Below are 12,032 nucleotides of genomic sequence, written 5' to 3'. Positions count from 1 at the left end.
ACTCGGTCATTAATATGGTATGTGATTTTTGAGCATTGCACCTCATAATTCCCTCCACTCTTCTGGGAAGATGTTCCACCAGATTTTGGAGTGTGCTTATGGATATTTGTGTTCATCAGCCACAAGGGTGTTATGAAAGGCAGGTACTGATGTAGGTGATGTGAGGAGACCTGGGGTGCAGTCAGCATTCACATTCATCCCAAAGGTGTTCAGTAGGGATGAGATCAGAGCTCTATAGCAGCAAGATCTTTTTCACCAAAGCATGTAAACCAGATCTTCAAGAAACTCACTTTGTGCATCGCATCGCCATGCTTGAAACAGGTTTTGGGTTTCCAAGTTGCAGTGAATGCAAAATTTTATTATAGCGCCACCTAAAGACGTCCTGTACAATTGAGTCCCTCCAGATTTGTGATAACCGTTTGGTAAAGAATCACATATAACAGGAAAGGTCAGGTGACACAATTGTGTGTGCATGGACACCTGACCATAAGATTCTTTGTTATTTTTGAACAACCCACTCAACATTTGCTCCCCATTTGCTGTTAAAAGAACCTCCACTCTTCTGGGAAGATATTGGGGAGATTCGTGATCATTTGGCAACAAGGGTGTTAGTAAATTCAGGTACTGACGTACAGTGAGGTGAGGAGGCCTGGGGGGTTTTCAGTTTCACATTCATCCTGAAAGTGTTCAATAGGGTTGAGATCAGAGCTCTAAAGTAGAAGATCTGGTCTCAACCCTATTGAGTATATATTTTTGTTATTTATTGATTATTTTTAACACCATTGTTGTGTACGTTGTCAAGTTGAATAGACTTTAATCGGTAGACTAACCAAACTTGCGGACTCAACAGACTCAACACGTTACAACGGCTTGTATCTAAACAGTAGCCTACCAAGTAAGTCATTGTTCACTGTCTTCCTCCTTCCTTTCACAACTATTTCTCTTGAGAGTTTATCTTTTGGCATCGTCGTGCGTTTAAAAATCCCCATCGGTGAAGCTTTTCTCCCGATGCCGTGCAGCTCAGAACACAGGTGAAGTGTGTTTTCATGCCCGGTTGTTTTCAGCGTGACGAATGATTCACATTTCCTGTAGACAGTCCGAGTGAGCGGCAGATCAAACGTCAGAGGAACATCATCCATATTTATGATGTGGTGCGGCCCGATTCAGTGGGAGCGCATCTGATTAAATATAAAGAGTTTCATTGGTTCACCTGAACCTGTTCGGCAGTTTCATTGGTCTAATGTTATGGGGTTCAGTTTTTTGGCTTGAAGTTTTGAAATCGGGAAAAACCCAGGAAAAATCCATAAATTAGCCGCTTCATTGTTTAAGCCGTGGGGTTCAAAGCGTGGGGAAAAAGTAGCGGCTTATAGTCTTGAAAATATGGTAATTGTTAATTTCAAGAGATCCGTCATATTTTCTTGTATTTTTAGTTAACATTTTCAGCTTCGTGCTTGGAATGAGAGCGGCCCAATAAGATTCATATTGATTATGTATTTGGTTCAGACAAAAAATAAATAAATAAATAAAAACACACTGACTCAATTTCAAAAAGTGTATTAGTCAGGTAAAAGTATTGCATACATTTCATTATATATCATTTCTCTAACAGCAACAAAAAGTATAATTTAGACACATCATTAAAGTTCATTTCGTTTCAACATTTTCTCGAAAGAGCGCACAGACAATTCCAGGAACGATTTTAACAGAACGCAGTCTGTTTTTTCAATTGTACATCTTCAAGGCCATGGTGTAAAACTGTGTAAAAATGTTTCTGTACATTCAGTAGGAGCTGGAAGATCATCGGGTACAGCTTAACGATTATAAGGTTATGCTAGAAAAAAAACGCTCGAGGGGAAAAGAAAGAAAAAAAGAGTGCATCGTTTAGAGTTTTAGACCTGAATTTTTTATTTTATTTTTTTTTTTAAACCCGAGTGGAAACTGACAAACTGCCTTCGTTAACATGAAAATAATTACACAATATAACAATATAAGACTACGGTTATCGTTATTAGAACTATAAATTTGTGCAAAAATTTCAAAAGACACCACTTTAAAAGCTTCATTTCAATTTTTTAAATTTCTATTCAAGTTTCAATAATAAAGAAGTTTAGTCTTTAAGAAGGAAGTTGTAACAACTATACATATTCGCTAAAGACAAAAAAAAGAAATATCGTTGAAGGAACGATAGAATTATTAACACTTGCTTGTGAATATTTTATCAGACAATATACAAAAACGGTACGTTCGTTAAAACGTGTCACCGAAGGAGTTGCAGTTGTTAAGGCCTCATAGTTGCGGTTATGGATTCACCATCGAGGATCATGTGCATGAGGAAGGAATGCGTCAAATTCAACGTATATCAATGAAATGTGGGAAATTTAAAGAGGAAAAAAAAAAAAAAATTATTTCAAAGACTAAAAGACCAAACGTCAATTAAAGGGTGAATTAAGAAATTAGGAGTGAATTACTATCTAAATGCTCCCTATGAGAGAATTCAAACTAGAAATATACCTAAAGGAAGTGTGTGTATGTGTGTGTGAGAGCTTGAGCATCATTTGGAATGACTTTCCTGGATGTGTGTGTTCAGTTTCTGCAGTATGGTCAAGATATGGTGTGTGTATGTGTGTTTGTATCTATTTAGCGGTTTGAGCACCACGGCCAGGGATTAACGCTTGACCGGTCGAGTGCGTGATTGTACGTGTCTACTTGTGCATGTTCTGCAGCATGGCTGTGGCGTAGGTGGGCCGTGCCTGGTGGCTCTCAATAGCTTTTCTCAAATACTGGGTTCCGCCGCAGCGGTCCCAGATCTCCTCGAACTGCCGGGCAAGGATTTCTGCTCCCCGCTTCCGGGGCAGACCCGTCTCCTCTAAATTCAGCTCACACATTTCCATATCGTCCTTACCTACAAAAAAAAAAAAAAAAATTGAGAGAGAAGCCAAAATATAACAATTCTTCGTATTTTCTTTGAATTTTAATAATCCGTCATAAGAATCCGTTTTATACGTTTCTTTTTAAAAGGCAATGCTATGGTCGCAATCAAACAAGTCTTCCGTTAAAATCTAATAACGATTAGACTAAGATTAGGACTAATAACCTTTTAAAAAATTTGTATATTGTTATTGTTGAGGCCAAATCTTTCAATCCAGTGACGCCATACTCTAGGGTCATGGCACCACGAAAAATGACCAGAGTTGGATTAACTATTTAAATCATGCTGATCTTGCACTTTAAACCCATATTCCAAGGATACGCTGAATTTCGAAGCCAATTTTCTGCTCGATGATTCTTGAATCCTTAAAAACAGTGGAGCTTCTTGACAGCTCTTTGGACTCGCTTGAAGAACCATTAAACACTGGACTTGGGTCTGGTCCCCAAATCCCAGTACCACCAAGCTTTCCCTGGAGCAAGGCTGAACGCTTTACCCTTAATTGCTCAGCTAGATGTCATACCCCATACACAACAAACCATACAGTCAACCATGTAAATATAAGAGGTGGTATCAAAAGGTTTCAAGATTAGCTCTGTTTATCAGAAAGTACTTCATTTATCTACATTTACACACTATTGCCTTCAAAAATAGTTCCCTTGCACAGCAATACAGTTCTCCCACTTTTAGAATATGTCCTGGAAAGTCTTTGTTTCTCCGCAATGGTGACAAAAGTCTGTGAAGTCCACCGGAGTCAAATCTGGCGAGTAGGGCGGAAGTGAGATCACGTTGTTTCCGGTGAGAAACATTGCGTGTGATGAGAGCTTGCACTGTCCGTGCTCCCTGTGACTGTGCGTGCAGCCCTGTGCTGCCATCTGCTGGCGGGCTACAAAACTAATCTTAAACCTTTTTGATACCATAGAGTTTAGGTTGAAAAATCAAAAAAATTTAACTTGTATAAAAGCTGCCCTCACCAGCGACAAGCAAAATGGGTTGTTTATCAGGATGAAGCTCCATCTGCCTGGCGATCCACGGCCCGTCGAAGTGTGCATACCACCACCCCTTCTTCTTATTCTGGGGGTCTTTGTACTGATCCCCAGGGCGGACGAAGGGAATGCGGAAATAGCGTTGCTGCCTGTTCATCAGGATTTCGTGTTGCCGGGCCGGAATCGGAGGAGGCGCCACGTAGTTCTGGGCTGCAAATAGACACGATTCATTGTAAAAAGTCTTTGATTTTTACAAGGATTTGAAGTTTAGGTTTAAAGGTGGACAGGATGTGGGTTAAAACTTTGAAAGAAAATTAAAGCTCAAGCTGCTTTCATCAGTGGGAATAAGATGCTAAATGATTTGGGTTGTTAGTGATCTGAGCGGATTTGTCCTAAAAAAAAGGATCGGGATTTTTAATAAAAAAATATATATTTATACATGTAATTCAATTGGATTATACCGCTTATTCAGCATTATTATAATGTGTCACATGCCGAAAAGGAAAGAATAGACGATCGTTATGCACATCGAATATGACGTTATAGAACGTCCAGCTTCCTGCGGAAAGCTTATTAAGCATCCTCGATGTTCGTCGCATCGAGTCGTTTAAACGCAAGCTATTTATCGGAGTGTCAGCAAAATTCGACAGTAGTTAGAAACTAAGAGGAAAAAAACTGTCGTCTCAGTTTTTCTCTCGTCGTTCTGCGCCGCACCAACGATCGCTCCTCATCTAATCATTACTGATGTGGTTTTCGGTCTGCAATAAAAAAAAATATTAAAAAAATCACTCGGGGTTTATTTCTAGCAAAGTGCGAGAAAAGTGCAGAGCCGGTCACTTTCGCACAGACCGAGCAGCACAAAAATCTGTAGCGCACCAGAAAGATTAAAAATGCCACATTAGCATATTCATAAAGACCTGGAAAAGAGCAGAAAGTTCCCCAAAAAAAAGTTTGTACAGAGTTTGGCCACGGCTTCAGCCCAAGTCGTTGCACGTCCACGTAAACCAGGACGTCTCATGTTTTGTGAGATTGTAAATCACGTACACTACATAAACGAATGTTTGACACCAGACCGTAAGATTCGTAATCGCATTCTAACGAGGGTAGTGTTCAGCAGGTTTGCTTTAGGGGGTTTAAATCCCACCTCTGCGTTGCAGTGTGTACATGATTATGCCCTGTGATGTCTTGGCACCTCGTCCAGCATGTCCCCCTCCACTAACATCGTTCCCGAGTTCTGTGCGAGAGTCCCTAGATTCTTACAGGGCCCCCAAGTGGCTCGGAGGCCAAAAGTCCCAGCATGACAAGAACAGTTGTTCAAATTGGTGACCTTATAGATTTAGAAACGTGTTCTTTTTCTACTGTAGTACACAGTCATCTGTTTTTTTAAATATGACTAGAAAAACACTGAAACACAAACTTTAAAAAAAAAAGTTACACAATATGGACTCCAGTTTTCCACTCTTCTGGGAAGATGTTCCACTAGATTTTTTGGGAGATTTGTTCCCAAACAATATTAACAATATTTAGTTCCGTGCGGCAGGAATGACGCTTGTTCACGCACCCACTGCCACATACACATGTGCTGTATTGTTTATAAATAACGTTACTGCTCTGTTTTGCTAAATTATTTACTATACAGTAATCGCCCTTTTATACCGTTAATAAACGGGGGGGGGGGGAGAGAAGCTATATTATGTATACAGTACTGTACTGTAATAACATTTGACTTCATTTTATAATGAAAAATTAAATTTTTATTCAGAAATTTGATTAATTCAACATAAAACTCCATAAAAACAATTCCCTATCAGTTTATTTTGGTCTATCGTGTTATCCGGGAATGCATAAACTGGGCGAGTCGAACCGCGGTAAAGCGGGGGATTACTGTAATTTGGTCAATTACTAACAAATTACAGCCAATCACTTGAATCAATAAACAGTCTTTTTATTTTTTTTTTTAAGAAAGAACCCTTTAAAAGATTGTTGAGTTCCAAAAGGTGTGTGTGGGGGTTGGGGGGAACCCTTTCAGGAAGTAAAAAACTTGCATCAATCGAAGAAACCCATTCACTGAAGTTAAACCGATGAATGTTCGTGGCGTTCTAGAGGCGCAGTGTGTGTTTAAAAGCTTTCCCGGTTTATTGGACCTCATAAACCCATTGTATTTCTTCCAGACATTATGCGGACACAACAGCTCCTGACATAATCCTTAGATCAAAAACCCACAATGCAATAATACTTTAATCCCAAACTAGCACATCTCCAGCTGTCTAGCGCTTTTTTTTTTTTTTCCATCATTATAAATCAGCTACTGTTTCCTTCTCTATTCGGGTGGTTTGTTTGGAATACATATGCGCCTCACTTTCAAATCCAACAATTGGGTTTTCTAATGTACTCCATGCTGGGGTTCTAAAGATCACTTTGTTTTTTCTTTGGTTAAAATCTTTTTCTTTTGTATGCAAAAAGTTTTTTTTAGTCAGAAGCCAGGGGAATGGTGAGAGAATAAATCAGAGAAAAGTAAAGTACAATGTGGTTACTGAGGGCAGCCCAGCTGTTAGAATTGTTAAACCAACAACGAGGGCCACTTACACGCATTTATCACATGCCGTGCACGACCTATAAACAAAAGAGGCACATGTAAACACTTTTAGACATAATAAAACCAAAAACAATGATCAATATGAATAGATACAGAGGTCACAAAAAGGCTGGAGACACCACCTTTCTTCAGACAAACGTCCAGACGGTTTTTGATGCCGTACACGTTACCGTCTGTGCGTTCGCATTCTGTGAAATAAATTCACTATCTAGGTGTTAACAATCGTATAAAAACATGTCCCGCTTCTTATTTAGATAAATACATCAAATATACTAAACTTAAAAGAAAAAAAATAAATTTTATATTTCATATGACGTTATTTAACGGGTAAAATCTTTTTGTTTATGTTTTTTTTAGCTTTAAAAGTTATTCTTGAGGAAAAGAAATCAGATCTTGGACCATATTTTGAAGCCTGAGTGATTACCACGAGTCATCGTTGTGTCCAGTGTGAAGAGATATCAAAATAAATAAATTAAATCAAATAAAATTACAAGGTATTCCTTAAACAGCCATAATGATGGAATGCGTTTAAACGCAAAACAGTTTTGGATTAAAAAATGGTTTGAAATGCTTTTACTTGGGCAATAATACACTTTATATCTGAGCTCTGCTGATTTCTTGATTTCTCTAATTGATTTTTTTTATTTATTTTATTTAAAGGGCAGGTCCCCTGGTGGTCTAGTGGTTAAGATGCAGCGCTCCCACCGCTGCGACCCGGGTTCGATTCCCGGTCAGGGAACCATCCCCAGCCACTCTTAGTGCCGGTCCCAAGCCCGGATAAATTGGGGAGGGTTGCGTTAGGAAGGGCATCCAGCGTAAAACATGTGCCAAATCAAACGTGCGGCGGATCCGCTGTGGCGACCCCTAACGGGAGCAGCCGAAAAGAAAGTTTAAGTTATTTTATTTAAAGGGCAAATAAGAGTAATATGCATATTGCATGAAACTGCAATATGTGGCAACGTTTTACTTGCTTTAAGCAGTGCTTTTGGTAGATTGGTAGAAATAGTTGCATTTTACAGATTATATAAACCCCCTGTGACAGACTGACGGAAATATCCCTCTGGAACGCTTTAAAGCCCGGAAGTCCCCAGTTATCTGTCCATCTGTCCTCCGTTCGTTCATTTGAAGAAAAAAAAAAAACCCAAGGCTGTGATGACCATAAAAGTGGCATTATGGCATGTGCTGAGTAAGCATAATCATACAGAGCTGTAAGTAGCCGTCGCATCCTCCTTATCACCATGGCGACACGTGGATTAGACGCTCGGCTAGAGGCTTATGAAACCCGGTCCACCCCGAGCGTTTTTTTTTTTTTTTTTTTTTTTTACTTTATTTTATCTGCGATGAAGATCGAATACGAATTCGCCAAATGATCTTGCTCAAACAAGACCGTCAGCGTTCGCTAACAACAACGTTCTATACGATATCGCATGAAGGACTGTAATCACTGCGATAATGAAGTCAATATTAGGATGTGGTAATAAAGTTCGTTATTAAAAGTTACTATTTGAACAGAATATTAAATATAGGAATCTGATATTGGATTATTTCATATTCACTTTCATTAATAGGTAAAATCTGAGCTTTTTTTATTTCAGGACTGTAAGAACATTAAACCTTTTTTTAGCACGAGGTACGTGATATGGTTTAGAAAACGCCGGCTAGAAAATTCACTACGTCTCCAACTACATATTTACTAAACATCATTCGGTTTTTCTGATTCACACTCTTTATTAAATGTCATTACTTATTTGCCAAAGAAATGTATACATCTTCTATGGTCATCACCACAGGTACCAACTTCAAAGATGTGTTTAGCACAAGTGGCTAATCTTCTCCATTTGGAAAAAACGTACCTATGTCTTTCAGAACAAATCCGATATTTTTTTTTGCCGGATATGGGCCCCCTAGTGGGATTTTACTTGAACGAGCAAGAACCTAGCCTTGATTTATGTTCTTTTTTTCATCCCGAGGTTGCTGGGGGACTGGTAATTTGCTGCTGCTGTTATAATCCAAGTGATAACAGGAAGTACCTTTTTTTAAATGTATTTATTTATTTATTTTTTAAACAGACGACGACGAAGAGCTCTTATTTGTCGCATGTACTTTACAGCACAGTGAAATTCTTTCTTTGCATATCCCAGCAATGAAACAGCACCCCTGGAGGACAGAGGATTAAGGGCACAGCGCCACTGGAGGACAGAGGATTAAGAGTGGCAGCTTGGCGATAACTGGGCTTAAACATCCAAACCTTCTTCTGAGTATCCCAGAGCTTTAACCAGTGAGCTGCCACTTCCCAATGTTATTGCAACAATGAGGCCTAAATGTTAAATTAAACGAGAGAACAATGCGCCTTTATTGAATATTTTTTAGAACGATTGAATTATCGCTGTTGTGTGATAAAAAGACGAATTCTCTAAATTGCTTAATGGAGAAAAGTATTGGGACACCTGATTTTTCCAGCCATATGTGGTTCCTATTCAAATTGTAACCATAGAGTTGGAGGCACACAATTGTATAGGACGTCTTTGGATTGTTGTAGCATTCAATTAATTTGGATTAAGGATGAACAATTTTGCAGGGTGCAATGATGATGCTCAGAAGCAAACTCTAGTCCTGAGTCAGTGTAGCAGACTGTTGACATTAACCACAGTCCAAATCCATCCTCAAAGCTCCTGTTCTTACTCCGTAATTTCATGGAACCCCAGAGCGTTGATGAGAAACCGTCCCAAATATGTGCAAGATCTCCACTCCAAAATCTAGTGAAACATCTTCCCATAAGGGTGGAGGTCACGATGAGAGCAAATAGGGACTTCATTTGGAATGGGATGTTCAGAAGGCACATATGTTCAGGTGTCCACCAACTTTAGTCCATGTTGTTACCACATTAGCAAGTCAATGCTAATTTTAATGATCTGACACGTCTATCTCGGATGCAGGAGCGAAAAAATCTATTCTACATTTAAAAAAAAACTCATTACAGTATAAACAGACGGAGATTTTGCCAGATAGGGGGTTTTATTTGGTTGGGGGCAGAAATAGAGAGAACTATCTGCTATGTTGACAGATGGTCTCGCCTAATTTTGGAAACTGGCAGATGAAAGGAGTGTGTAATTACGGGGTGACACACGCATATACGCTTCCACACACATCCATACATTCTGTATGCACACATACCCACGCACAGCATGACGAATTCCCCTCAGCAAAGCCAAGCGCTTGTGTTAGAGGGCGGGAACGGTTCGCAGTACGGGAATAAAAACAAAACGAAATCAAATTCGAGCCCGTGAACGATGCCGACTTTTCAGACGCCAAGAAGATCCTTGATTTCTGCAACTTCACCCCTTGACTTTTACATATTCAAAACATCTGGGTGTTGATCCGACAAAGCTTTGTTAGATATTTCACTTCCTGTCTACGGAGAGCCTAGTCACAAATAAGACGGACCAGACAAACATCAAACAGGAAGTTGAGGTTTTTTTAAATGTATTTGTATTTGCTTATCTGGAGTTTCAATCCCTGTTCCCAAAGGGTCTCTGACTGATCCCGCCCACTCCTTTAATCTATTTCTGTTTCTTCCCCGAACGCAAATTACTTTTCTGGCAAACTTCTAGAGAACGTTTCCGAAATACGAGGGACGTTCAAGTCAAATCGGGACTTTGGAATCGATAAAATTTTCAAAGATTTCAAACTGCGTTTATCCCAGTGTTTAACCGACACCTGGAAAGATTAGGCATCGAAAGATTTCAGCACTCCCGAACCATCTTAGGACCGCCTGCTTCACTTCGTCGTCAGTGGCCCACCACGACTGCTATGGGTTCGTCACCGACGGCCATCTTTGAAAGGTTTACACCATTCAAATGTCTAAAAAATCCCCAAACCGAATGATTGTAATCGGTTTGAGAGGGGTGGAATAGACCTTTCCATTAACTGAACAAAATAAAAAATCCGGCATGTTAAAGCGATAAGCGAAACGATTTGCCACAACACAGTTTTCAGCACAGCTTCCGGGTTTGCATAATACGACCGCGGCACACTTAATTATGGGAATTGGATTTCTCATGGTCTTTTCTTCTGGGGCCATAAAGTCCTCTGCCAGCCCACACAAACGTGTGAACAACGGCGACTCATTCGGAAGTTGTTTTCATTTCAGGTCACTAAACTCCAGCAATACAACCCGCTCCCATCATTCCTCACTACGGACCTTCATCCACATATCCGCTTTCCGGAGGGAGGGGTGACTAGATGCTCCGTATAGATACACTGCCACCAAAAAACTAAGCAGCCCGTCTTTTTCCTTAGACCTTTCCAGCAGCTGCTGCAACCCTATGCATAAAAATAGCACGTTGCGGCAAACAGGACAGAGGCTGATGTACGCGTGTCACAAAGGCATTCTGATTGAAAGCGTGGGCACACGGGAACACCGTATCGGATTAGATGTAATATAAACGTCTCATGTGGCTATCGATCCAGATCGGGAAACAGCAGCTACAATGCAACCTCTGATTGGAAGGTTGCGAGTTCAAATCCCAGCACCACCAAGGTGCTTTTGCGGAGCCCCTTTTAGCAAGGCCCTTAACCTCCAACTGGCCCTTACAATTAGCTTATTTGTACAACTGAGCAGTTGGGAGTGAGGGGCCTTGCTCACAAGCCCAGCAGTTGCAGTTTGGTGGTGCTGGGATTGGAACTCAAGAAAACTTCCCCTTTTATATTTACTTTAGCTTTAAGTCCATCCCATGTCACCCTAATCAGCCATAACGGTTGTGACCTTTTTGAACGTACGGAGCAGTAAAATCCAGGCTCTTACCGTAGTCCGTGAGGGATTTGGGAGTCCTTTGTTCGGCCTCAGCATTACGTTTCTTGTTCTTCGATTTCCAGGCATGGTAGACCTTCAGCCTGCGGTGGAACTCCTCTCGGCACGCAGCCAACAGCTCAATATCTTTAAAAGAGCGAGATGAAAGAATTGGTTTGAAAAAAAAGGAAGGGTAGGATCAGGATATAAATTGAGTTTTCAGTTTCCCTAAAATTGGGTTCCTGTTGTCCAGCAGCGTTGGAGCTCCGGCTCTTAACATAAGAGCTTGCTTTTTTTTTCTTCTTCGGTGCAGCAGCGATCAATTTTAACTCGAGCACAATATGGATAAAGTAAAATAAATAAAGACGGTCTCTTTTGCTAATCAAATCAGCCAATGATTCATAGTTATTACGTTCAGAAAGCAGACAAAAACAAAATAACCCAATTGGTTTGTAGTAAATATTCGTTTGTACGTTGGTAAACCACATCCGCGATCAATTGACACATCCAAAATCCTCTAATTGTGGTAATTATGTTCTGGCTAATTAGGTGTGGATGTGATTAGTATAGCAGGATTAAGTTGTTTGAGATAATTGTGTGTTTATGCATTGTTTAAAAAGATTAACCGTCTTTCCATCCATCCATATGTATAAATAATTATTAGTAGATACTCTATACTATTTAGAAAGTGACCAATGATTTGTGACCGATATTTGATATGTAGATCGATTTTCT

At 40.0% G+C, this 12,032-nt stretch overlaps 1 protein-coding gene across 10 annotated transcripts in view; it reads right to left on the bottom strand.

Moving 5' to 3' along the window:
- Window positions 1-1,538: 1,538 nt before the first annotated feature.
- myo6a (myosin VIa) overlaps window positions 1,539-12,032 on the bottom strand; it is a 94,035-nt gene continuing 83,541 nt past the window's right edge. For 5 of the 10 annotated variants that reach the window (XM_083534957.1, XM_083534959.1, XM_083534962.1 and 2 more), the window contains 3 exons: window positions 11,313-11,444; window positions 3,901-4,122; window positions 1,539-2,902 (listed from right to left, as the gene is read on the bottom strand). In XM_083534957.1, coding sequence (XP_083391083.1) covers window positions 2,703-2,902; window positions 3,901-4,122; window positions 11,313-11,444 — 554 coding nt within the window. In that variant the 3' untranslated portion in view covers window positions 1,539-2,702. Of the gene's footprint in view, window positions 2,903-3,900; window positions 4,123-6,498; window positions 6,526-7,403; window positions 10,702-10,747; window positions 11,445-12,032 lie in introns of those variants that run through there. The other 5 variants (XM_083534955.1, XM_083534958.1, XM_083534961.1 and 2 more) reach the window with 2 other exon arrangements.

This window comes from Silurus aristotelis (assembly GCF_946808225.1).
Source record: "Silurus aristotelis genome assembly, chromosome: 29".
In the NCBI taxonomy this organism is placed as follows: domain Eukaryota; kingdom Metazoa; phylum Chordata; class Actinopteri; order Siluriformes; family Siluridae; genus Silurus; species Silurus aristotelis.
The sequence above is the reverse complement of the archived record's forward strand: the minus strand, read 5'-3'. Positions and strand labels throughout refer to the sequence as shown.